At 39.5% G+C, this 27,452-nt stretch overlaps 1 protein-coding gene across 5 annotated transcripts in view; it reads right to left on the bottom strand.

The window, feature by feature from the left end:
* Window positions 1-499: 499 nt before the first annotated feature.
* CEP97 (centrosomal protein 97) overlaps window positions 500-27,452 on the bottom strand; it is a 48,403-nt gene continuing 21,450 nt past the window's right edge. For 3 of the 5 annotated variants that reach the window (XM_034957036.3, XM_003821931.5, XM_063602492.1), the window contains 5 exons: window positions 15,490-15,654; window positions 13,883-14,016; window positions 12,656-13,445; window positions 8,514-8,589; window positions 500-6,220 (listed from right to left, as the gene is read on the bottom strand). In XM_034957036.3, coding sequence (XP_034812927.1) covers window positions 5,516-6,220; window positions 8,514-8,589; window positions 12,656-13,445; window positions 13,883-14,016; window positions 15,490-15,654 — 1,870 coding nt within the window. In that variant the 3' untranslated portion in view covers window positions 500-5,515. The remainder of the gene's footprint in view (window positions 6,221-8,513; window positions 8,590-12,655; window positions 13,446-13,882; window positions 14,017-15,489; window positions 15,655-27,452) is intronic. The other 2 variants (XM_055110220.2, XM_008975424.4) reach the window with 1 other exon arrangement.

The following is a 27,452-nucleotide window of genomic DNA, read 5'->3' as shown; positions in this document are numbered from 1 at the left end:
ATGTCCACTTTAAATATGCCAATTATATTTCAATAAAGTTTATGATGCATAGATACATATATATATCATATCTGTATAATCTTTTATGACTCCCTGCTGTAATTTTTTTATTCACTAACCAACTTCAGGTTCCAATAGTGTCAAATGAGAGGGCTTCTACTCAACTTACCCCCCAACACTCACTATCTTCACTAGCCCTGGACAATGTCATCTATGCTCTTTGAAGGATGTCTGCTCTTCTCTGTCTAGAGAATTCTAGTGAGTATCTAGAGGTAATGAAATCTATACTGAATAAAACTGAATTAGCATTCCTTCCACTTCATATCCATTTTCATAAGGCAAGAGCTGTTTTATTGTCAATTCACTTATATAATGAGAATACTCTGGACATTGCTTAGTAGGGTTCTATTTGCAATTTATTCTGAACTTTATCCATTAATTACAAGCACAATGAATAACAATCATTACTACTAATCACTAAAATAAACAGATGAAGCACTCAAATGTATAAACCTTTTATTTAAAATTAGAGAGACTCAAATACAAATTAAATAAGTACAATATAAAATAGTAAGCCTTCATAAAACACATCATAACCACTTTAAATCATTTACTATTTCTACAGCAAAATTAAAGAGAAATCTAAATACAGTCCAAAATCAAATTATTTTTAAACTCTTATTGTCAACATTAAAATTATTACAAAACATTCAAAGATATTTAATTAGAAGATGAACAAGGCCAGGTGTAGTGGCTCACGCCTGTAATCCCAGCACTTTGGGAGGCCAAAGTAGGTGGATCACGAGGTCAAGAGATTGAGACCATCCTGGCCAACATGGTGAAACCCCATCTCTACTAAAAACATAAAAATTAGCTGGGCATGGTGGCATGTGCCTGTAGTCTTAGCTACTTGGGAGGATGAGGCAGGAGAATCACTTGAACCCAGGAGACAGAGGTTGCAGTGAGCCGAGATCACGCCACTGCACTCCAGCCTGGTGACAGAGCGAGACTCTCTCAAAAAAAGGAAAGAAAAAGAAAAGAAAATGAACAAAACTACTACAGAGTGATTCCTGCTATCCACTAAAATAAATAAGAATTAAAATTCAGTGTGATTTCCATTCATCCACAGATAAAAAGCACCTCATCTTAAGAAGACAATTATCTATTTCTTTCCAAGGCTGTGAGGACTGCTTTGTTTATTTGACTTTTAATTTTAATATGGCACAACAAGCTTGATCAGTAAAAGCAATATCATTAAAAATGTTTAGAATGTTCCTTACAGACCCTTTCTGCTTCACTTCATGAATGAGGGTATCATATATTTAACATTTAAAACATTATGACACAATAAATACCTTTTAAAGGTATGTGGCAAAATAAAAATATACTCTGATTCGAGCTGGTGTTTGGAAAAAATAAAAATATACATTAAACAATGAAGTCTCGGCTGGGCACAGTGGCTCACACCTGTAATCTCAGCACTTTGGGAGGCCGAGGTGGGTGGATCACTTGAGGTCAGGAGTTCGAGACCAGCCTGGCCAACATGGTGAAACCCCATCTCTACTAAAAATACAAAAAAATTAGCCGAGCCTTGTGGTTGTACACCTGTAATCCCAGCTACGCGGGAAGCTGAGGCAGGAGAATCGCTTGTACCCAGGAAGTGGAGGTTGCAGTGAGCTGAGACCAGCCTGGGTGACAACAGTGAAACTCTATCTTGAAAAAAAAAACACACACACACACACAATGAAGTCTCTTCTTTCCTTTATGATGGAGAAATGATCATATTCATTCTATTTTTTTTCTTTTTACCATCTTAACTCCCGAGGAAAAACGTTTTATATTTTTATTATCACTGTTATAAATCCAATTCTAAGACTTTGAACACAAAAAAATACCAAGGGAGATAGTATAATATCTCAAGCTTGTATTTTCCTGAAATTATTGGGAAAAAGTAGAACTAGACTTAAGTAGATAACAGGAAAATACAGTATTATGGTGTTTGTATACAAAAAATAATCCAAAACAAATAAAAACACATGCTCAAGATGGCACCCACATTATTCCAGAATAAAGTTATTTACATATATACAAACAATTATATGACTAAATAAATGAACATTTTCCTAAAACATGCATATTGTGAAGCCTTTTATAATTAAACCTATAAAATCAAACTAAATTGCATATTATCAACTGTCATGATTACAGCTTTCTGCACACCAGGAGAGTTAACATTTTAACATCTGTTCTACAAAACTGAAGATAAAATGTCATCAAACTCAGCATTTCTCTAGAAAATTTTATATACCTCAGCAACCTGTCATACTGCCTGTCGTCAAATAAATGGACTCTAAAATGTACTTATTCTTTTCAGAAAAAAATTTTTTTTGCAGAGAGGGGGGTTTTGCTATGTTGTCCAGGCTGGTCTTGAACTCCTGGCCTCAAGTGATCCTCTGTCCTCGGCCTCCCAAAGCACTGGGATTACAGTTGTCAACCACCACACCAGGTCTCTTTTCTAAAACTTTAATTTCCACTATTGCTCTTTTGAAACCATTTTAATCAAGTCACATTTCTTAGAAAAAATTCACTCAGGGTTCTGAAGGAATTAGTTATTTTCTACAAGCAACTCTGTCATGAGTGATAGAGTTGTAGCTCTCTTAGAAGTTTTTTTCCTCTTTCAAAGAGAATGAGAAATATGCAGAGATTTCCTTACTGACTCACTAAATGTAAAGATTAAGAGGACATAATAAAATTTTGGACTACAGTAGCATATAGGTTTTCACGGTTTATTTACTACTAACTAGCTGTAACTTAGACAAGTCATTTAACATGCTGTGCTTTAGTTTCATCTTTGAAACAAAGAGATTCAAACAGAAATCTCTTAAGCTTCCTTCCAACTCTTACATGGTATGATTCTGTGCTTCTGCAGGAATTCTTAATTGATAAACTGAATCTTCCATAAATCAAGAGAACTGATGTGTACTAAAATAGCACAGCTGAACTAAACCTTTCCTTGTTAGGAAAAAAACACAAAGACCATGTTCAAAGCTTAACTTTCCAAACCTTACTAGACCCATTCCCTCTTCAGCCAACCAAAGAATAGCCCATAGAGTTAAAACCAAATATTTTAATTATATAAATTACTTTTAAAGTATAATGTAAACCCATTAAAATATATTAACTCTATGCCAGTTTTCCTACATTCTAATTTACAGTATTTTCATTTTATCTACATTCAAGATAATATGTACAGTTAAGGAAGGGGCTATTTAATATTCTTGCACTTCTAAACACTAGTAAAAGTTAAATAAAACACAGACGAAGAACAGAATATTAATAATTATCATATTGTGCCAAATTTTTAATGAAAGTATGCTGAGTACTATTTGTGGGCTAAAGAAACAAGGCAAAGGTAAAAAAGGAAATCCTGCTAACAAGTGCTGATGATCAAATGAATTTAGTTGTGTTTTTCCATAACTTAAAAAAGACAGGAGGGAGAGGATTTTAGCAGAAATCTATTTAGGTAATACTGAATCATGACATTCCTGCAGCTTTTATGAAAAACTAATGTATAAAGTAGTATTTTGATACTAGTGCAGTGCAAATTGGTTTTTCTTTGTCTAACTATGGACAGCAAGTGAGGCACTTAACTTTAAAATAGAAAAATAGGGTATATTTAAGAAGACATTCAAAATCATTCAGAAAAGATAATTAGCACTATTGAAAAAAAGTTAGAAATTCCATTTTTATTTAACATGCATTCAATGTTACACGTTTCACTAAGGAAAATCCTTCTGAAAGTAAGATTACTCTTTTATTTATAAGAAACAGAAAATATTTCCTTTTCAAGGGATTCTGGATTTCTAAGAATAAAATCCAAGTCGTCTCAACCTGAGTGCTACGTATTTATAAACTGAGAAAAATACGTCTTACCATACAGGAAAAATGTTATGACTATCAACAAATACCATGAGCTGGGAGCAGTGGCTCTTGCTTATAATCCCAGATACTCGGGAGGCTGAAGTGGGAGATCACTTGAGCCAGGAGTTCGAGGTTATAGTGAACTATGATCGTGGCACTGCACCAACAGAGCCAGCCTCCATCTCTTTAAAAAACAATAACAACAAATGCCACGTACCATGTGATCCTCAACTTTATCCTTGAAGGATCAGATGCTTTTATTTTACATAACTTCAGAGAAGGGCACCTAATGACTACAACAGAATAATAGATATTTAGCACCTAAATTTAGAGACGCTTAAGTATTGCCATAGTTTTAAATAGCTGTATGTCTGTAAGTTGAGGGAAACCAAATACATGTTGTTAAACGATATTATCCTTAATTACAAATGCATCTACCTACAATATTCAAACACAATCTTATTTCTCCCTGAAGTTGCAGACATATATATATATATATATCCCTTTTAACAAGTAAAGTGAGGTTTATTATTTCTTCACCATCATTAAATTGTCTTCCAAATGTGGCACCTTTTCAGGTTAGACAAAAAGTAGTTCCTAAAAAGTCATTCATATTCGACCATTAGTATTACTTTAAATGTTCTTCACTATGGGACAGAGGTCAAAATTGAAGTGAATGGCCATGGACCTTCTGCTGAAATACATAAGTAAAAATAAGCAGGAACAGAGGAGATGAACATACATTAATTTCTGACAACATGTTGGCACAAAAATGCTTATCTATAGGGTGAAAAAGCACTTAATGAAAGGATAAATATTTGCCATGAGAGTATTTCAAGTGAATGGAGACTAGTGTTTCCTTTCTTCATATCTAAGTGAAATATTCTTGTGTTGCCTAAGTAAACTTGACTTTAATCCTGGATAGAACACTTTACTTCATATGTTAAAACTGATGCATGACATTAACTGAAGTTTTCCATGAGACAATTTAATCATCCCCATTGAGAAATCTTATAATCCTACCTTTTCTTCCTTAATTTGCTTATAGAAAGGCTTTCCTTGACTCCGAAAGGAGGAAAAAAGGCTTTAAAAAAACATTTTACACCAGGGAGACTGGCAAACATCAATAATTCACAATCCTCATATTTCTCATTTATATTTGCTTTATCAAATTTCATTCCTTGCTATATAATTAATTTTCTCAGACACAGAAGGGCCAAAATTCTCTTATTTATATATTTAAGGTAATTTTTTCTATTTTCTTTAATATATTCTAGCTTATTTTTGAAAGTAAATGAGTACATGAAAGAAACAGGAACATTGTTGATGCAATTCAGTTAAGAAATAAAGTGCATATAGCTTTCAATATAAATAGTTTGGTACCTTACAGCTAAGTAAAAAGCTAACAAAATCAAAATGAAAACTCAGCTCAATATCTAGAATCTGAAAAATATAAGACATGAATACAAATTCTATATAAATAGTAACAAAATTAGGGGTAGGGAGTATTTCCCTCCAAAAAAAAGAAAAGGCAACTGAAAGTATTTTTAAGAAAAGTTAAGTGGATATCTGCCTCCCAAAAGACCACAACATGCTACACAGTAACACCAACATGCAATAGCTGAAATGTAGAATCACATTCTGGCTGCTGCCCTTGAACTTCTGCATTTAATTTAGAATTCTCTTGTGTCTGGCTAATTTCACCTTGCAAAGGAGGAGATATGCCATGACTCTCATCTACAGAAGCACCGTCAGACAATGTATCTAACTGTACTGGGAAACAAGCAATGTGAAGTTTGCTATCTCTTGTCTCTGTATCAAAATTGGTCCTCTCATCAGCATCTTCCAGCTGTTGAACTGAAGTTAAATACTGTTCAAGCAGACTATTGTCCTGCTCGTTATTTGAGCTTTCCTTATTCCATTCACCATGTTCTTCACTAACATCCCCTAAATCTGATTCTTTGCCATATCTGACTGTGTCAATGGAATTCCCCATTATGGTGCTTTCACTGCCTTCTGTGGAACTTTTCTCAAAATCCAAAGAATGCTGCAATGAATGAACTTGTTCTGTTAGAGAGGAATGAAAACCAGAGTCTGGAAATTCTGGTAATGATTTCTCTTGAGGAGCTACATCAGAAGCAATAAACCAATCAGCATTTTGATCACAAGAGGACTCCTGGCTTTGGGTAAATAATGGATGTTTCGATGGCACAAGAGTACTTGATATAGGAGGAACATCAGTATGCCAGGAACTTAGACGCTGGTCCACTGTCTGTTGCCAAACCTGTAGAGACCTTACCTATAAACCAGAGAATACAGTTGTATTATAAAATAAAAAGTGTTGTTTTTGTTTGTTTGTTTTTGAGACAGGGTCTCACTCTGTCACCCAGGCTGGAGTGCAGCAGCACAATCACGGCTCACTGCAGCATCAACCTCCTGGGCTCAAGTGATCCTCCCACCCCACCTCTGCCTCCTAACCAGCTAGGACTCCAGGTGCCCACCACCATGTCTGGCTAATTTTTTTTTTTTTTTTTTTTTTTTGAGATGGAGTTTCGCTCTTGTTACCCAGGCTGGAGTGCAATGGCACAATCTCGGCTTACTGCAACCTCCACCTCCCAGGTTCAAGCAATTCTCCTGCCTCAGCTTCCCAAGTAGCTGGGATTACAGGCACCCACCATCACACCTGGCTAATTTTCTATTTTTAGTAGAGACAGGGTTTCCCCATGTTGGTCAGGCTGGTCTCAAACTCCTGACGTCAGGTGATCCGCCCACCTTGGCCTCCCAAAGTGCTAGGATTACAGGTGTGAGCCACCGTGTCCGTCCATCTGGCTAATTTTTAAAATTTTTTTTTGTAGAGATGGGGTCTCGCTTTGTTGCCCAGGATGGTCTTGAACTCCTGGGCTCAAGCAATCCTTCTGCCTTGGCCTCCCAAGTGCTGGGATTACGGGCACAAGCCACCACACCCCACCTGTCTATTTTACAATTTTCCTTTGAGCTCTTTTTTCCAGCAGTCATGAAGCTGGCAAATGGCAGAACTGGAGCTAGAAACTGCTGACCCCCTTTATCTTTTCCATAGCATCCCAAGCCTAAAACCAGACTGGCACAAATGGTACATGTCCCTGGTAACAAAAGGCCCTCACCAGGAGTGGGAATGGGCCAAAGCAATTCTCTTGCTTCTACTAGAAAAACAGCAAGAAGCACAACAGTACATGTCTAGCTGACTAAGGGGTCAATAATGCGCAACAGTACATGCAGCTGAATAAGGGGTCAATAATGTATTCAAGATATAATGAGATCTATTCAATAAGACAGGTTAGAGCCCTTGATATAAGTAGATCTTGTAAAATAAGTCTCATTTTAGATACCCAGGTAGAGATTAGAGTTTTTAAGTATTAGCTAACAATATAGTATATGCAACTTTCTAAAATACCTAAAAACATACCAAATTCTTGATAATATGACCCCTACATTTCTAAAGTATAACAAAAATTCCAAAATTTTACTGTAAAAACTGCAAACAAGAAAGCAGTATGTACAGCTTTTAGTTTCCCTTTGACCCCCCTCCAAGGTAATTACTGACAGCAACTTGATGCATATCCTTCCAGACTTTTTTCTAGGTCGTATTTTCAAATATACAGGGAAGCTGAGCACACTGGTGTGTGCCTGTAGTCCCAGCTGCTTGGGAGGTTGCAGCAGAAGGATCACTTGAGGAGTTCAAGGCTGTAATGCGCTAGTGCTGTTTTTTTTTTTTACTAAACAGTATTATTTTGGAGATCTTTCCATGTTGGTGAATACTATTACCTTATTTTTTTTAACTATTCCATGGTATTCCACAGTATTATTATTCTATAATTTAACCATTCCTCTATTGTTGGTAACTACAAAACTTTACAAATCAATAATTATTTTTTCATTTTATAGGTCAAATCCTATTATAACAAATTTGGCCAGGTGATGTGGCTCACTTTGGGAGGCTGAGGAGGGAAGACTGCTTGAGCCCAGAAGTTTGAGACCGGCCTGGGCAATATGGCAAGACCCCATTTCTATAAAAAAGAAGAAATGAAAATTTTATTAAAATATTTTCAAGAAATTATCATCAAGAAGTATTTGATGTGATACAATGCTAGTAAAACCAACTGCCTAAACTGTCCCTAAAGTGTGCTATTATAGGATTCAAATACTCTCCTATACAGTTATGAATACTTTTTAGGACATGCATATTGTAGTCATATACCATCTTAATCACAATTCATTCAAATATTCCCAAAAGACAGATCGATAGCTACATGAAATTTCAAATTGGGGTTGTTGTATCTATTGGAAAGCTCTAACAGCCTTCAGTTAAGCCACTTTCCTCCTGCTTTATACTATTTTGTTTTTCTTGTCAAAATTGTCAGAATATTTTTCTTCAGATTAAATAAAATGCAAGAAAATTCACTGTCCTAGTTCACAGTTAGTGGCGAAGAACACAAGCCATACCCTTAACCTTGAACAAGAGTGCTTAATACACCTGAGTACTCTATGATTATCTCAATGAATATAGAATTTGTATTTGATCATATATGAGGTAAATCAGCAGGAGGGAGTTTTACCTGGTTCCAAAGGAATCTGAAAGCTTCTTCTTGTACAAATTTTTTAATACGTTCTTCATCTCTTTCTTTTCGTAATCTACAATAATTCAAAACACATTATTGACATAAGGAAGGGTGCTTTGACTCAGACTTCCTGTTACAACTCATAAACACATGCATTGTAAAGAGATTAATAATCTAATAGTTGTCTTTCCCACTTTTAGAATATCTAAATTAAAACCTTATTTTATTTTTATTTTTTTAACCTCAGAATCAAAATGGAACAGTTTTATAAGTGACATCATAAACCTTAATTTTGAACTGTGACTCAAAGTAGAAGCCAAAGGAGATATGACTGAAATACAGGTATTAGTTCTACAAAGTATTTCCAGTAATAAGAAATAAAATAAAATGTTAAATGGCTCTTTGTCTGGCTTCAATTTCTCAGCCAAACAAACCAAAGGAACAGAAAGTGAAAAAAAGGAGTGGCTATCCAAAGCCTCCAAAACAATTAAGGGTCACACTTAAGTACTCGTGATCCAGCTTGAAACACCCTCTGCTAAAGACTAATCCCATCAAACTTCACTATTCTGTTTGCCCAGGTCTCCGACCTACTCCTTGCTAACAAGAGACCTCCCACCCATTATTCCTCATTCATTCATCAAAGTCTGAGCTCTGGGCTCACTGCTGTTCTCTCCATACTTAGGCCTATCACAAACCTAAGGCTCCTCCTTTAGTGATCCATGATCACCCAAACTGTCAAGACCATTTTGTTCCACACCTCTGACCCAATTCTCCACTTTCTCTAGCCCCCCAAGCCTTTCTCCTGTGCCATCTAGAACTCCTGAATTATAATTAGCAAACTCCCTTATATACTCCATCTCTCTCTGAACTTTTCCTTGTCCAAAGCAGACCCACTTCTGAGAGCACTATAGCCCTCTGAAGTGGAAGCTATTTTTCCCTGTCAGACATCAGGGTTGAAAGATTGCTTCTCACTATTGTTTTCAAATGATTCTTCATCTCCCTCCTTTAACTCCTGCCATCCTGCTAAATTTCCCAAAATTCGTTGTCAAGTACTGACCTCCCACCATCTGCTCCCATTCAATGAAGTCTCAGCACCAGGCTTTCTCTTTGCCCCATACCTGTCATCATTTTTGGAGACCTCAACATTCACATGGATGCTCTAACAATAATCCACCCCATGTCGGTCACCCATTCTCATAGTCTCACCCTAGACCAAATCATTTTGACTACACTACTTTCAGAAATGGTTCTAAGCACCCAACACCAACCACTACTTCCTATCCTCCCAGTTCACTTGCTGTTGTACCCCACTGCAACAATCTAGACCTCCAGTCCAATGATCCTTCCCCCGTGCCTTCACTTCCCTTTTACCTCATTTAAAATTCCAGCCAGCCTGGGCACAGTGGCTCACACCTGTAATCCCAGCACTTTGGGAGGCCCAGGCAGGAGGATCACCTGAGGTCAGGAGTTTGAGACCAGCCTGGCCTACATGGTGAAACCCTGTCTTTACTAAAAATGCAAAAAAAAAAATTAGCTGGGCATGTGGCAGTTGCCTGTAATCCCAGCTACTCGGGAGGCTGAGGCAGGAGGATCACCTGAACCTGGGAGGCAGAGGTTGCAATGAGCTGAGATCGCACCATTGCACTCCAGCCTGGGTGACAAGAGCAAGACTCCATCTCAAAAAAAAATTTTTTTAGATAAAAAATAAAAATAAAATTCCAGTCAGCAAGGTAATTCACACCTGTAATCCCAGAACTTTAGGAGGCTGAGGCAGGAGGATTGCTTGAGGCCAGGAGTTCAAGACCAGATGGGCAACATAGACTTCATCTCTTTAAAAAAATTTTTTTTAATTAGCTGGGCATGGTGGTGCATGCCTATAGTCCCAGCTACTTGGGAGCCTCAAGTGGGAGAATCACTTGAACCTAGGAGTTCAAGATTACAGTGAGCTATGATCACGCCACTACACTCCAGCCTCAGCAAGAGGGCAAGACCCCATCTCAAAAAATATATAAAATCTAAGATCTATCATTATTACTCCCTCTCAAATATCTTCAGCTCTCTTGCCCTTCCCCTGCTCTCTCTACAATATCACCTAGGAAAAAAAATCATTCCTGGCTGAACCAAATTAACCATGCCTGAATCAGAACAGAGCAGCTAAGAATTGCTGATGAAAATCATACAACCTGACCTATTGTTTTGCACTTTTAAGCATTTTCTCACATTGTCCAGCAACCCTCCTCCATTTTCCTCATAAGGTCATGTTTAAGATAACTACCTCACACCTCATACTTCTCTCCTTACACCTCCTTCACCCTCTCCTCATTTTCAGGTGTTGACCACATCTTATACATTATTGAAAAAGAAGCAGCATCAGACAGGACTTTTTCCCATCTCCCACCATCAAACCTACCACCTTACCTGCTCCTGCTCCCATTTCAGGCCACTTCCTCTACTTCGACACTACATTTCTTCCTCTCTTACCTTCTCAAGAACTGCAATCCTGCTCTTCCTCTTTTTTTTTTTTTTTTTTTTTTTTTTTTGCTGCACCATCAGTTTTTCCCTCCTTATTTATTCATTCCATCAACACATGAACAAACTCTATATCTCTCATCTACAAAAGAGAATGTTCCTTTAATCTAGATTCTCCTCCAGACACCACTTAACTCTCTTTTCTCTTGTTTTCCTCAAAACAACTCTTTCCAAGAATTGGCTACGCTCATCCTTCAAACTCTTTACCTCTCATTCACTATTCAACCCATTCCAAAATGGCCTTCATCCCTCTACACCACTGAAGCTGCTCTTGGGAAGGTCACTGTGCAGTAAAGAGTTAACTCAGCAGGACGGGGATGTTCAAACACCGTACATTGCAAAGATAAGACTGGCCCTTGACTGACTCCTGGGAGATAATCTCCAAGCCCTTGGAATATCCTGACTGAAAAAGAATATCTTTATACACCTGGGGTCTTGGTCACATCAGATAGTTTAGGCAATCAATGATTTCTAGTCAACATCTGTTTTGTTCGCCTGGGGTCCTGGGTCCTGGGCCATGGAGTATCAGTGTGACCTCTATGTGGTCTGAGGTCTAAATAGTTAAGATCAGTTACATGGGTACTCAATACCTATGTGACTGGCCCACAATAAAAACCCTGGACACCAAAGATGAGGTAACTTTCGCCAGTTGGCAATACTTCATATGTGTTATCATACATCATTGCTGAGAAAATTAAGCCCTGTCTGTACAACTCCACTGAAAGAGAAGAACTGGAAGCTTGCACCTCATCTCTCTTAGACTCTGCCCTAGGCACCTTTTTTCTTTACTGATTCTAATCTGTATCCTTTTGCTGTAATGAACCATAATGACGAACAGAATAGTATTTTCCCAAGTTCTGTGAGTCCTTTTAGCAAATCATCCAACCTGAGGATAGTCTGGAGAATCACCAACACAGTCACCAATAGCCTCCAACTGCCAAGTTTAATGCCTGTGTCCTCTCTGTGGCACCTCTCATCTCTCCTGAAACACTTTCTCCTGTTGAAGGTGGAACTCTCCTAGTTTTCCTACCACTCTGGCTGTCCCTTCTCAGTATCCTTTGCTTCCTCTTCCTCTTCTACCTGATAATACCAGTAAATATTACTAGTTGCAATATTAATGAAATCCTAACTTTCCTGGGCTAGCAGTCAGTAAAACATACGAGCCATGGGATTAAGGAATAATTCCTATTGTAGTCATATAGAATTTTAGCCCCTTCTGAATCCCTGCTATTTTCTTTATTTCTTATGTCATGTACTGAATTCCATGTAGACTTCATCATCTTCTCATTTTTATACTTGGTTTTTCAATGTTTTCTGTACCTTTCTATGTTTAGAATTATAGATCCCTATAAAGCTCACATTCATTGAACATTTATTACTACACTGCATCTATGTATCAAGTGCTTTGCTGGGGATGGAGATGAGGGGATAGAGCAGATAGTGTCTGCTCTCCAGATGCTTTCGGTACACTGTAGGAGACAACCAAAGCAACAGTGGCTACATTGTGTGAAAAGTGTTATAATCACAGAAGCACAGTGTTCTGAATCAACTATAAGAATCTAACACCCTCAAACCAACAAAACAGTGCATCAAAAGGACTTCTGACCCACCTCCTTATTTCATCAGTTAAGCAGACAATGTGCTCTTGCATTCTGCGTAGCCGGATTTCGTAACGCACGTCTTTGGCTTGAGGGTTGTAGTTCCTGGCATAAAATCCCCGCCAACAGGCCTGAAGCTTGGTGGCTGCATCATTTAATTTCTGAAGGGCAACTTTGTCTTCTCCCAAAGCAACAGATCTCTGGGTTAAAATCATGGGAAGTTTCTCTGAAGTTGCTTGAGATATGGTTTCTTTATTTTCTGGTTGTGTATTTTCTGGTTTCTTTATGTCTGATTGTTTCTGTTCAGTTGACTCAGGAAAAAATGTAAGACTGTGGTTATCATCCTTCAAGATAGTGCTGATTATTGTTGGCTCAGGACAAGGTAATAGTCCAGCTTTCTCATTTACCTCTGTATTGATTTCACTTCTCATCATTTGAACAGAATTCTCATTTGCAGCCCATAAAGGCTTTTCCTCTTCCTTATCCAACACCTGGCTTTCCAGCCCTTTCACAGATTCATCTGCAACACCATCATCTTCTAGGCCCAAGTTAATGCCCTGCAGCCTCAGCTCAACTGTAGGTGATAGTGGAGACAGTCCTGATGCAACTGGCATAAAAGTAGACTCTGAAGAGAGAAGACTACAGTTTAACTTGTCCTCATCCGTCTGTATGTCTTCCAGGTGCAGATCATTTCGAGAATATCTCGTAGTGTGTACAGAGGCTGGAAAATTATTCTTAACCGCAAATAACTGATCATCATTACTGTTTATCCCAACCCAAGAATTCACTTGAATGACGGGTTCTAGAAGAATCAACAGAGTATCATTTAAACCACTAAATATTTACATTTTAGTTATGTCCCTTTAATGAAATCTATTCCTTGAAATAGAGTAAAATGCAAAAAAATCCCCTCAGTGACTTCTTCCAATATGCCTAAAACATCAAACCAAACATTTTTAAGAAAATGAATTCTTGTGATAATCATAAGAATAATCAAAGCATCAGGTCTATATAAAAGGTAGTAGTCCTTGAAATGTTTCTTAAAATTAGAAATATAGCAGTTATAATATACATACATATATAGGTGTGTATATACATAGATATGTATAAGATCTAAATGATTACTGAAGTTAGCAAACTAACAAAAAATTATGAAAATATGCACCTTTTTCTGCTTTATGATACCCGACAAATTAAACAACTTGGAGAAAAGGGATCAGAGATAAATTAATTTCTTACCACTTTCCTGGGATATCTGGCAATCTTGAACAGGGCTTGAATGCTCAGGAATAAGGGATGCCCTTGTTTCAACAGGAACAAGAGGAGACAACTCTTCATTTTGGCTTTGGTTCATCAACTGCCTCTGGTGAAACCTAAAAATCAATAATATCTGGTCTAATTTAACACAAACCAAATAAAGAAAGATTTTCTGCTTCCTAGGTAACAATGTCAAAAAGGCAGAAGTTTACAAGTTCTCAAAGTAGGTACTTTTAATTACTGCCAAATTATAAATCCTCATTTGAAAGCACTGGATAAAGAAAGTTAAGAAGCTTATTTTGTAATTACAAAGACAGACCCTACTATGCACACATACACACATACAAAAACATTTAAAGGCAGGATCTCTGATAAAGAAAGTAAATATTAAATGCTTCTGGCAATACTTTTTCTCTTTTTTTTCACTGTACCCTTTGAAGGCAGATATACCTCTTAAGTATTCAAAAACCCACAAGAAACACCTACATTAAAGAACAAATAGGTCGGGCACGGTGTCGCGCACCTGTAATCCCAGCACTTTGGGAGGCCAAGGCAGGTGGATCGCTGGAGCTCAGGAGTTCAAGATCAGCCTGAGCAACATGATGAAACCCCATCTCTACAAAAAATATAAAAAATTAGCCGGGGCATGGTGGTGCGTGCCTGTAGTCCCAGCTACAGGCACGGACTGAAGGGGGTCTGAAGAGGAAGGATCATTTGAGCCCAGGAGACTGAGGATGCAGGGAGCTGAGATCACACCACTGCACTCCAACCTGGGTGACAAAGTGAGCTCCTGCCTCAAAAAAAAAAAAAAGGGGAGGGGTGGCAGACGCAGTAGCTCATGACTGTAATCCCAGCACTTTGGGAGGCCAAGGCGGGCAGATCACCTGAGGTTAGGAGTTCAAGACCAGCCTGGCTAACATGGCAAAAACCCATCTCTACTAAAAATAAAATATTAGCTAGGTGTGGTGGCGCATGCCTGTAATCCCAGCTACTCAGGAGGCTGAGACCCGAGAATCATTTGAACTGGGAGATGGAGGTTGCAGTGAGCTGAGATCACACCACAGCACTCCAGCCTGGGCAACAGAGTGACACTATGTCTTAAAAAAAAAAAAAAAAAAGAACAAATATATTTTTAAAAAATCCTATCCCGTTTCCTGGTGTAGTAGCTCATACCTATTATCCTAGCACTTTAGGAGGCCGAAGCAGGAGAACTGCTTGAAGCCAAGAGTTTAAAATCAGACTGAGGAACAAAGTGAGACCTCATCTCTACAAAAAATTAGCCAACCATGGTGGCATGCACCTGTAGTTGCAACTGCAGTGACCTATGATTGCACTGCTATACTCACAGACCAAGAGACCAAGACCCTGTCTTTAAAACAAAAAAACCCCTCTATTCCTCCATACCATATTGTTTGGCTGTTTGCAGTGCACGACTCAGCTTCCCTGCAGGAACTGTTGCAGTGACAAGGGGACTGAGTGTCCAGAAATGTGGGCCGCAGCACTTGCCTCAGGCTTACTATCACCATAGCAAAGACTCAGAGGTATTTTAACTTGTGAATTCATCAGTTGTTAGAAATAAATGGGCTTACCTCTGTTTGCTCAAAATCTTCTCTAGTTTGGCATCCTCTGCAGTTTGAAGACCTAGTGTAGAAGTGAGGGGGCAGACTGTAGCCAGATATTGGACAAGCTGGATGTGCTGGCCAGGCCTATATGCTCTCCCCTTGCCTTGACTATAGAGCCATTCAGCTTTCAAACTGGAATTGGGGAACATAAAAAAGAGGAGATGGCATGAGAATAGTCAACACACACTGTCAGGCAACAATGATCTTCCTTCTTAACTTACCTTTACAGCACCAGTGTATGTTTTTCATAAATAAAATTCACTCAATTTTTTTAAAAAATCTATCATTCTGACTCATATTCACCATTCTAATAATGTTTCAAACCCTTTTTCTTGCTTAGGGGCACTTCCATTGAGCTTGGACTAATGGTGCCAAATATTTTTAAATCATTTTCAAGGAAGCAGTGAGTATTCTCCCCATTCATTCTGTCACACTGAAATGCCTAAATAGATGAACTGCATTTGAATCCATTAGTTCATAATGACAGTTAAAAGAAAAAAAAAACTAGCCGGGCATGGTGGCATGTGTAATCTCAGCTACTCAGGAGGTTGGGGTGGGAGGATCACTTGAGGTCAGGTGTTTGAGGCTATAGTGCGCTATAATCATACCTGTCAACCTTATAGTCCACCAACCTTATAGTCCACCCCTCAAAAAAAAAAAAAAAATCAAACCTGAATCTGAACAAACATCCATATCCAATTTACAGAAAATACAGAAGGGAGAGGAATATGTCAAAGGACACAGGGATGTAGTTGGTAAAATGAGCAGATAATGGGAAACTCTATAGGACAAATACTCTGACTTCTTCAACTACAACCAAAAGAAAGAAAGAAAAGCAAGGGAGAGAGAGAGAAAAGAAAGCAAAGAAAATAGAACAAAGACAGATAGATTGAGAGATTCAAGAGAGTCATCTTGGACATCTAGCCAAGTTAAGCCTTCAGATGACTCTAGCCCCATCTGTGATCTGAGTGCAAGCCCAGGAGGCCCCAAGAAAGAACCGCTCAGTCAGCACAGCAAATCTACGGAGTATGCCATAATAATATACTGCTGCTTTAAGACACTAAACAGAGTAAGAAAGAAACTTAAGAAATGTATCAACCAAATGTGACATAAGGCTGTAATTATTTGAATTCTGTTTCTAAGATACAAAATTCATTTATAAGGATTGAAAATATAAGACTGAATATCTGATATTAGGGCACTTTGTTAATTTTTTTTAAGATGTGATAATAGCATTGTGGTTGTTTCTTTAAGAGTTCTTCTCTTTAGAGACATATACTGAAATACTAACAGGTGAAATGATATGTAATCTGAGATCGGCTTCAAAATAGTACAGAAGAAGGGAGAGTGAGTGAAGGTATAAGATGAAGCAAGGGCCAGGTATGGTGGCTTATGCTTGTAATCCCAGCACTTTGTGGGGCTCAGGTGGGAGGATTGCTTGAGCCCAGGAGTTTGAAGCCAGCCTGGACAACAAAGCAAGACTCTTGTTTCTTAAAAAAAAAAAAAAAAAAAAGATGGCCGAATAGGAACAGCTCCGGTCTACAGCTCCCAGCATGAGCGATGCAGAAGACGGGTGATTTCTGCATTTCCATCTGAGGTACCGGGTTCATCCCACTAGGGAGTGCCAGACAGTGGGCACAGGACAGTGGGTGCAGCGCACCGTGCGCAAGCCGAAGCAGGGCGAGGCATTGCCTCACTCAGGAAGCGCAAGGGGTCAGGGAGTTCCCTTTCCTAGTCAAAGAAAGGGGTGACAGATGGCACCTGGAAAATCGGGTCACTCCCACCCTAATACTGCGCTTTTCCAACGGGCTTAAAAAACGGCGCACCAGGAGATTATATCCCGCACCTGGCTCGGAGGGTCCTACGCCCACGGAGTCTCACTGATTGCTAGCATAGCAGTCTGAGATCAAACTGCAAGGCGGCAGCAAGGCTGGGGGAGGGGCGCCCGCCATTGCCCAGGCTCGCTTAGGTAAACAAAGCAGCCAGAAGCTCGAACTGGGTGGAGCCCACCACAGCTCAAGGAGGCCTGCCTGCCTCTGTAGGCTCCACCTCTGGGGGCAGGGCACAGACAAACAAAAAGACAGCAGTAACCTCTGCAGACTTAAATGTCCCTGTCTGACAGCTTTGAAGAGAGCAGTGGTTCTCCCAGCACGCAGCTGGAGATCTGAGAACAGGCAGACTGCCTCCTCAAGTGGGTCCCTGACCCCTGACCCCTGAGCAGCCTAACTGGGAGGCACCCCCAAGTAGGGGCAGACTGACACCTCACACGGCTGGGTACTCCTCTGAGACAAAACTTCCAGAGGAACAATCAGACAGCAGCATTCCCAGTTCACAAAAATCTGCTCTTCTGCAGCCACCACTGCTGTTACCCAGGCAAACAGGGTCTGGAGTGGACCTCTAGCAAACTCCAACAGACCTGCAGCTGAGGGTCCTGTCTGTTAGAAGGAAAACTAACAAACACAAAGGACATCCACACCAAAAACCCATCTGCACATCACCATCATCGAAGACCAAAAGTAGATAAAACCACAAAGATGGGGAAAAAACAGAGCAGAAAAACTGGAAACTCTAAAAACCAGAGCGCCTCTCCTCCTCCAAAGGAATGTAGTTCCTCACCAGCAATGGAACAAAGCTGGACGGAGAATGACTTTGACGAGCTGAGAGAAGAAGGCTTCAGACGATCAAACTACTCCGAGCTACAGGAGGAAATTCAAACCAAAGGCAAAGAAGTTAAAAACTTTGAAAAAAATTTAGACGAATGTATAACTAGAATAATCAATACAGAGAAGTGCTTAAAGGAGCTGATGGAGCTGAAAGCCAAGGCTCGAGAACTACGTGAAGAATGCAGAAGACTCAGGAGCCGATGTGATCAACTGGAAGAAAGGGTATCAGTGATGGAAGATGAAATGAATGAAATGAAGCCAGAAGGGAAGTTTACAGAAAAAAGAATAAAAAGAAACGAACAAAGCCTCCAAGAAATAGGGACTATGTGAAAAGACCAAATCTAGGTCTGATTGGTGTACCTGAAAGTGACAGGGAGAATGGAACCAAGTTGGAAAACACTCTGCAGGATATTATCCAGGAGAACTTCCCCAATCTAGCAAGGCAGGCCAACATTCAGATTCAGGAAATACAGAGAACGCCACAAAGATACTCCTTGAGAAGAGCAACTCCAAGACACATAATTGTCAGATTCACCAAAGTTGAAATGAAGGAAAAAATGTTAAGGGCAGCCAGAGAGAAAGGTCGGGTTACCCACAAAGGGAAGCCCATCAGACTAACAGCGGATCTCTCGGCAGAAACTCTACAAGCCAGAAGAGAGTGGGGGCCAATAATATTCAACATTCTTAAAGAAAAGAATTTTCAACCCAGAATTTCATATCCAGGCATACTAAGCTTCATAAGTGAAGGAGAAATAAAATCCTTTACAGACAAGCAAATGCTGAGAGATTTTGTCACCACCAGGCCTGCCCTAAAAGAGCTCCTGAAGGAAGCACTAAACATGGAAAGGAACAAGCGATACCAGCCACTGCAAAATCATGCCAAATTGTAAAGACCATCAAGGCTAGGAAGAAGCTTCATCAACTAACGAGCAAAATAAACAGCTAACATCATAATGACAGGATCAAATTCACACATAACAATATTAACTTTAAATGTAAATGGACTAAATGCTCCAATTAAAAGACACAGACTGGCAAATTGGATAAAAAGTCAAGACCCATCACTGTGCTGTATTCAGGAAACCCATCTCACGTGCAGAGACACACATAGGCTCAAAATAAAAGGATGGAGGAAGATCTACCAAGCAAATGGAAAACAAAAAAAGGCAGGGGTTGCAATCCTAGTCTCTGATAAAACAGACTTTAACCAACAAAGATCAAAAGAGACAAAGAAGGCCATTACATAATGGTAAAGGGATCAATTCAACAAGAAGAGCTAACTATCCTAAATATATATGCACCAAATACAGGAGCACCCAGATTCATAAAGCAAGTCTTTAGTGACCTACAAAGAGACTTAGACTCCCACACAATAATAATGGGAGACTTTAACACCCCACTGTCAACATTAGACAGATCAACGAGACAGAAAGTTAACAAGCATACCCAGGAATTGAACTCAGCTCTGCACCAGGCGGACCTAATAGATATCTACAGAACTCTCCACCCCAAATCAACAGAATATACATTTTTTTCAGCACCACACCACACCTATTCCAAAATTGACCACACAGTTAGAAGTAAAGCTCTTCTCAGCAAATGTAAAAGAACAGAAATTATAACAAACTGTCTCTCAGACCACAGTGCAATCAAACTAGAACTCAGGATTAAGAAACTCACTCAAAACCGCTCAACTACATGGTAACTGAACAACCTGCTCCAGAATGACTACTGGGTACATAACGAAATGAAGGCAGAAATAAAGATGTTCTTTGAAACCAACAAGAAGAAAGACACAACATACCAGAATCTCTGGGACACATTCAAAGCAGTGTGTAGAGGGAAATTTATAGCACTAAATGCCCACAAGAGAAAGCAGGAAAGATCCAAAATTGACACCCTAACATCACAATTAAAAGAACTAGAAAAGCAAGAGAAAACACATTCAAAAGCTAGCAGAAGGCAAGAAATAACTAACATCAGAGCAGAACTGAAGGAAATAGAGACACAAAAAACCCTTCAAACAATTAATGAATCCAGGAGCTGGTTTTTTGAAAGGATCAACAAAATTGACAGACCACTACCAAGACTAATAAAGAAGAAAACAGAGAAGAATCAAATAGACACAATAAAAAATGACAAAGGGGATATCACCACCGATCCTACAGAAATACAAACTACCATCAGAGAATACTACAAACACCTCTACGCAAATAAACTAGAAAATCAAGAAGAAATGAATAAATTCCTCGACACATACACCCTCCCAAGACTAAACCAGGAAGAAGTTGAATCTCTGAACAGACCAATAACAGGCTCTGAAATTGTGGCAATAATCAATACCTTACCAACCAAAAAGAGTCCAGGACCAGATGGATTCACAGCCAAATTCTACCAGAGGTACAAGGAGGAACTGGTACCATTCCTTCTGAAACTATTCCAATCAATAGAAAAAGAGGGAACAAAGCTGGAGGCATCACACTACCTGACTTCAAACTATACTACAAGGCTACAGTAACCAAAACAGCATGGTACTGGTACCAAAACAGAGATATAGATCAATGGAACAGAACAGAGCCCTCAGAAATAACGCCGCATATCTACAACTATCTGATCTTTGACAAACCTGAGAAAAACAAGCAATGGGGAAAGGATTCCCTATTTAATAAATGGTGCTGGGAAAACTGGCTAGCCATATGTAGAAAGCTGAAGCTGGATCCCTTCTTTACGCCTTATACAAAAATCAATTCAAGATGGATTAAAGACTTAAACGTTAGACCTAAAACCATAAAAACCCTAGAAGAAAACCTAGGCATTACCATTCAGGACATAGGCATGGGCAAGGACTTCATGTCTAAAACACCAAAAGCAATGGCAACAAAAGCTAAAATTGACAAATGGGATCTCATTAAACTAAAGAGCTTCTGCACAGCAAAAGAAACTACCATCAGAGTGAACAGGCAACCTACAAAATGGGAGAAAATTTTCACAACCTACTCATCTGACAAAGGGATAATATCCAGAATCTACAATGAACTCAAACAAATTTACAAGAAAAAAACAAACAACCCCATCAAAAAAGTGGGCAAAGGACATGAACAGACACTTCGCAAAAGAAGACATTTATGCAGCCAAAAAACACATGAAAAAATGCTCACCATCACTGGCCATAAGAGAAATGCAAATCAAAACCACAATGAGATACCATCTCACACCAGTTAGAATGGCAATCATTAAAAAGTCAGGAAACAACAGGTGCTGGAGAGGATGTGGAGAAATAGGAACACTTTTACACTGTTGGTGGGACTGTAAACTAGTTCAACCATTGTGGAAGTCAGTGTGGCGATTCCTCAGGGATCTAGAACTAGAAATACCATTTGACCCAGCCATCCCATTACTGGGTATATACCCAAAGGACTATAAATCATGCTGCTATAAAGACACATGCACACGTATGTTTATTGCAGCACTATTCACAATAGCAAAGACTTGGAACCAACCCAAATGTCCAACAATGATAGACTGGATTAAGAAAATGTGGCACATATACACCATGGAATACTATGCAGCCATAAAAAATGATGAGTTCATGTCCTTTGTAGGGACATGGATGAAATTGGAAATTATCATTCTCAGTAAACTATCACAAGGACAAAAATCCAAACACCGCATGTTCTCACTCATAGGTGGGAATTGAACAATGAGAACACATGGACACAGGAAGGGGACCATCACACTCTGGGGACTGTTGTGGGGTGGGGGGAAGGGGGAGGAATAGCATTAGGAGATATACCTAATGCTAAATGACGAGTTAATGGGTGCCGCACACCAGCATGGCACACGTATACATATGTAACTAACCTGCACATTGTGCACATGTACCCTAAAACTTAAAGTATAATAATAATAAAATTTAACCAAAAAAGTTTAGTTTATTTAATAAAGATAATTAGAAGTATTCCTTCCATGGGCCGGGTGCAGTGGCTCACACCTGTAATCCCAGCACTTTGGGAGGCCGAGGTGGGCGGATCATGAGGTCAGGAGATTGAGACCATCCTGGCTAACACGGTGAAACCCCGTCTCTACTAAAAATACAAAAAATTAGCCAGGCGTGGCGGCATGCACCTGTAGTCCCAGCTACTCGGGAGACTGAGGCAGGAGAATGGTATGAACCCAGGAGGCGGAGCTTGCAGTAAGCCGAGATTGCGCCACTGCACTCCAGCCTGGGCAACAGAGTGAGACTCCATCTCAAAAGAAAAAGAAGTATTCCTTCCATGGAAACATCCCTGTGGACTAAATCAAAATCATTTAGAATCTTCATGAAATCTGCTCTAAGTTTGCATACATTCTCCTGCCAAACAAATGGCATGTTGAAAGGTTGTACAAAAATAGGTCCAGAGTAGAAGACAATCACCAACTTTAATATTTCTCAGCAAGCAATATTTCTAAGTTACAGATGATCTGTACTTTGGGAAGACAGAAAACTGAAACTAAGAGGCTAGAAGAAAGGGCTCAAGCTTGAATATCCCACAGTTTAAGTTTTTGTGAAAAAAAACACAAACTGTAGATCGTCAACTGCTATAAGATCTGATGTTCCACTTTGCTTCACATGAATTCATCAATAAACTTATCCCTACACAAATTATATTAAATCCTACGTAAAAAAAAAACAAAAACAAAAACTCCCTGTCAATTAAAATACCATTTTCAATTAAAAAAAAAAAATTAAGACTCATTCAGCTCTAACATATTAATCTTTTTTTTTTTTTTTTTTTTGAGACAAGGTCTCTCTGCCACCCAGGCTGGAGTGCAATGGCACTATCATGGCTCACTGCAGCCTCAAACTGCTGGGCTCACTCAATCCTCCCACCTCAGCCTCCCAAGTAGCTGAAACTACAGGTATGCACCACCATACCCAGCTAATTTTTTCATTTTTTATTTTTTTTTAGAGATGGGGACTCACTATGCTGCCCAGTCTGGTCTTGAACTGCTGACTTCAAGTGATCCTCCTGTGTTGACCTTCCCAGGCACTAAGATTACAGGCATGAGCCACCATGCCTGGCCTCTAACATATTAATTTAAGTCATTGGATTATGATTCCACTCTTGAAAGTGAAGGAACTGTTTACTTAAAACAAGAGAAGTAACAACTATTAAGAAAGGGAACTTAAAACAACCTGCTCTGTCTCTTTAAAAAAAAAAAAATGTAATACCAGCTACTAGGGTGGCAGAGGCAGGAGAATTGCTTGAACCAAGGAGGCAGAGGTTGCAGTGAGCCGAGATCGCACCACTGTACTCCAGCCTGGGCAACAAGAGCGAAACTGTCTCAAAAACAAAAAAAAGGAAGGCCAGGCGCGGTGGCTCACGCCTGTAATCCCAAAACTTTGGGAGGCTGAGGTGGGCGGATCACAAGGTCAGGAGATCAAGACCATCCTGGCTAACACAGTGAAACCCTGTCTCTACTAAAAACACAAAAAATTAGCCAGGCGTGGTGGCAAGCGCCTATAGTCCCAGCTACTCGGGAGGCTGAGGCAGGAGAATGGCCAGAACACAGGAGGCAGAGCTTGCAGTGAGCCGAGATCGTGCCACTGCACTCCAACCTGGGCGACAGAGTGAGACTCCGTCTCAAAAAAAAAAAAAAAAAAAGGAGTACTGAATAAAAGGGTATCTGATATTTGCTTTTAAAATACTCCAACAGCATGATTTATAGTCCTTTGGGTATATACTCAGTAATGGGATGGCTAGGTCAAATGGTATTTCTAGTTCTAGATCCCTGAGGAATCGCCACACTGACTTCCACAATGGTTGAACTAGTTTACAGTCCCACCAACAGTGTAAAAGTGTTCCTGTTTCTCCACATCCTCTCCAGCACCTGTTGTTTCCTGACTTTTTAATGATTGCCATTCTAACTGGTGTGAGATGGTATCTCATTGTGGTTTTGATTTGCATTTCTCTTATGGCCAGTGATGGTGAGCATTTTTTCATGTGTTTTTTGGCTGCATAAATGTCTTCTTTTGCGAAGTGTCTGTTCATGTCCTTTGCCCACTTTTTGATGGGGTTGTTTGTTTTTTTCTTGTAAATTTGTTTGAGTTCATTGTAGATTCTGGATATTAGCCCTCTGTCAGATGAGTAGGTTGCGAAAATTTTCTCCCATTTTGTAGGTTGCCTGCTCACTGTGATGGTAGTTTCTTTTGTTGTGCAGAAGCTCTTTAGTTTAATGAGATCCCATTTGTCAATTTTAGCTTTTGTTGCCATTGCTTTTGGTGTTTTAGACATGAAGTCCTTGCCCATGCCTATGTCCTGAATGGTAATGCCTAGGTTTTCTTCTAGGGTTTTTATGGTTTTAGGTCTAACGTTTAAGTCTTTAATCCATCTTGAATTGATTTTTGTATAAGGTGTAAGGAAGGGATCCAGTTTCAGCTTTCTACATATGGCTAGCCAGTTTTCCCAGCACCATTTATTAAATAGGGAATCCTTTCCCCATTGCTTGTTTTTCTCAGGTTTGTCAAAGATCAGATAGTTGTAGATATGCGGCATTATTTCTGAGGGCTCTGTTCTGTTCCATTGATCTATATCTCTGTTTTGGTATCAGTACCATGCTGTTTTGGTTACTGTAGCCTTGTAGTATAGTTTAAAGTCAGGTAGTGTGATGCTATAAATCATGCTGCTATAAAGACACATGCACACATATGTTTATTGTGGCATTATTCACAATAGCAAAGACTTGGAACCAACCCAAATGTCCAACAATGATAGACTGGATTAAGAAAATGTGGCACATATACACCATGGAATACTATGCAGCCATAAAAAATAATGAGTTCATGTCCTTTGTAGGGACATGGATGAAATTGGAAATCATCATTTTCAGTAAACTATCACAAGAACAAAAAACCAAACACCGCATATTCTCACTCATAGGTGGGAATTGAACAATGAGAACACATGGACACATGAAGGGGAACATTACACTCTGGGGACTGTTGTGGGGTGGGGAGAGCAGGGAGGGATAGCATTGGGAGATACACCTAATGCTAGATGATGAGTTAGTGGGTGCAGCGCACCAGCATGGCACATGTATACATATGTAACTAACCTGCACATTGTGCACATGTACCCTAAAACTTAAAGTATAATAATAATAAATTTAAATAAATAAATAAATAAATAAAATTCAAAAAAATAAATAAAATAAAATATTCCAACAAAAAATGTGGAATGAAACAAGACTGGCAAAATATTGACAATTGTTGAAGCCGCATGGTGGGTACATAGATGTTCATTATGTTATTCTAACTTTGTATATATTTGAAATATCCCTTTAAAAAAAAAAAGGATATTGGCTAGGTGCAGTGGCTTATATCTGTAATCCCAGCACTTTGGGAGGCTGAGGCGGGAGGATCCAATGAGCCCAGGAGTTCCAGACCCGACTGGGCAACATAGCAATAACCCATCTCTACAAAAAAGTTTAAAAAATTAGGCTAATTTTTTCTGGTGGCATGCATCTATTCCCAGCTACTCAGGAGGCTGAAGCAGAAGAATCGTTTGAGCCTGGGAGGTTGAGGCTGCAGTAAGCTGTGATCCTGTCACTGCATTCCAGCCTAGACAACAATGTGAGACCCCATCTCTAAAAATTAAAAAGAAAATATCTAGCACTAGGAATTTCAACTTAAGTAATTTTAAAAAGGAATATTAACTTTCTCCAAGGTTCTGCTCCCATATGATCTCTAACTAAGCAATAGAGTTATAGCTTTGTGCAAGTTCCTGTCAATAGCAAAACAGAGATCTAAACACATTCAGAAAGAACTCCAAACACTGAGGTGCCACACAAAGATGCTTGTCTCTCCACAGGTATGCTTAACTCTGAGAAATGGCTCAGCCAAAGCACCACAAGGTTTGGTTACTGATCAAGTTACTCTTTTGGGTAATACATACACTCAAATCAAGATCTAGCTACCTGATGTTATCAAAGAATCTAGGATACATTTCATAATGGAGAACTTTAACCTGGGTGTTCTTAGCAAATAACAACCAGGATGGGCAGACTTTAAAAACTGAAAATTCCTTCCTGTCCTTCAGGGCAATTCTCAATGTTGACCAGGAAAATATTTTCAGCACTGCTCAGGCCAAACACCGATTTTTAAGGCAATAGCTCTCCCTTAGAATAATGTCTTCTTCCTGAACACAATACTTTCAGAGTTGTTTTAAAGCATGGGAGCACTGTTGACAGACTACAACTGCAACAGCATTTTGTCTCTAGCACGGCACCAACCATCTAAGTTCCTAGTTTGAGAGTAACTCTATCCTTTTTTTTTTTTTTTGAGACAGAGTTTTGCTCTTGTTGCCCAGGCTGGAGTGCAATGGTGCAATCTCAGCTCACTGCAACCTCCGCCTCCTGGGTTCAAGTGATTTTCCTGCCTCAGCCTCCCAAGTAGCTGGAATTACAGGCATGTGCTACCACACCCAGCTAATTTTGTATTTTTAGTAGAGACGGGGTTTCACCATGTTGGTCAGGCTGGTCTTGAACTCCTAACCTCAGGTGATCCACCCACCTTGGCCTCCCAAAGTGCTAGGATTACAGGCATGAACCAATGTGCTGACCCTTTTTTTTTCTTTTTTTGAGAACTCTATCCATTCCTGTATAGGCTGATATGCTATTATGAATAGGGCTGCTGTGAAAATGCATGTACATGTCTTTTGGGAGACCTAAGTAGCTATTTCTATACAGTATACATGTGAAGTAAAATTGCTGGGTAACAAAGTATATATGTACATTTAGCTTCAGTAGATACTTCTAGTTTTTCAAAGTAGTTGTACCATTTATAGTCCCCTAGAGTGGTTTATGAGCATTCCAATTGCACCACATCCTTAGTATTATCAGTCTTTTTTTTTTTTTTTTGAGACAGAGTTTCACTCTTGTTGCCCAGGCTAGAGTGCAATGGCACGATCTCAGCTCACCGTAACCTCTGCCTCTCAGATTCAAGTGGTTCTCCTGCCTCAGCCTCCCAAGTAGCTGGGATTATAGGCACGCGCAACCATACCCAGCTAATTTTTTTGTATTTTTAATAGAGCGGGGTTTCTCTGTATTGGTCAGGCTGGTCTCGAACTCCCGACCTCAGTGATCCTCCCGCCTCGGCCTCCCAAAGTGCTAGGATTACAGGCGTGAGCCACCGCACCTGGCCATCAGTCTTTTAATTCTGGTTATTCTAGCTGGGTGCAGTGGCTCAAATGTATAATCCCAGCATTTTGGGAGGCTGAGGTAAGAGGA

This window comes from Pan paniscus, chromosome 2 (genome assembly GCF_029289425.2).
Source record: "Pan paniscus chromosome 2, NHGRI_mPanPan1-v2.0_pri, whole genome shotgun sequence".
Taxonomy (NCBI): Eukaryota; Metazoa; Chordata; class Mammalia; order Primates; family Hominidae; genus Pan; species Pan paniscus.
Note: the sequence above shows the minus strand (reverse complement) of the source record. Positions and strands in the feature narration are given on the sequence as shown.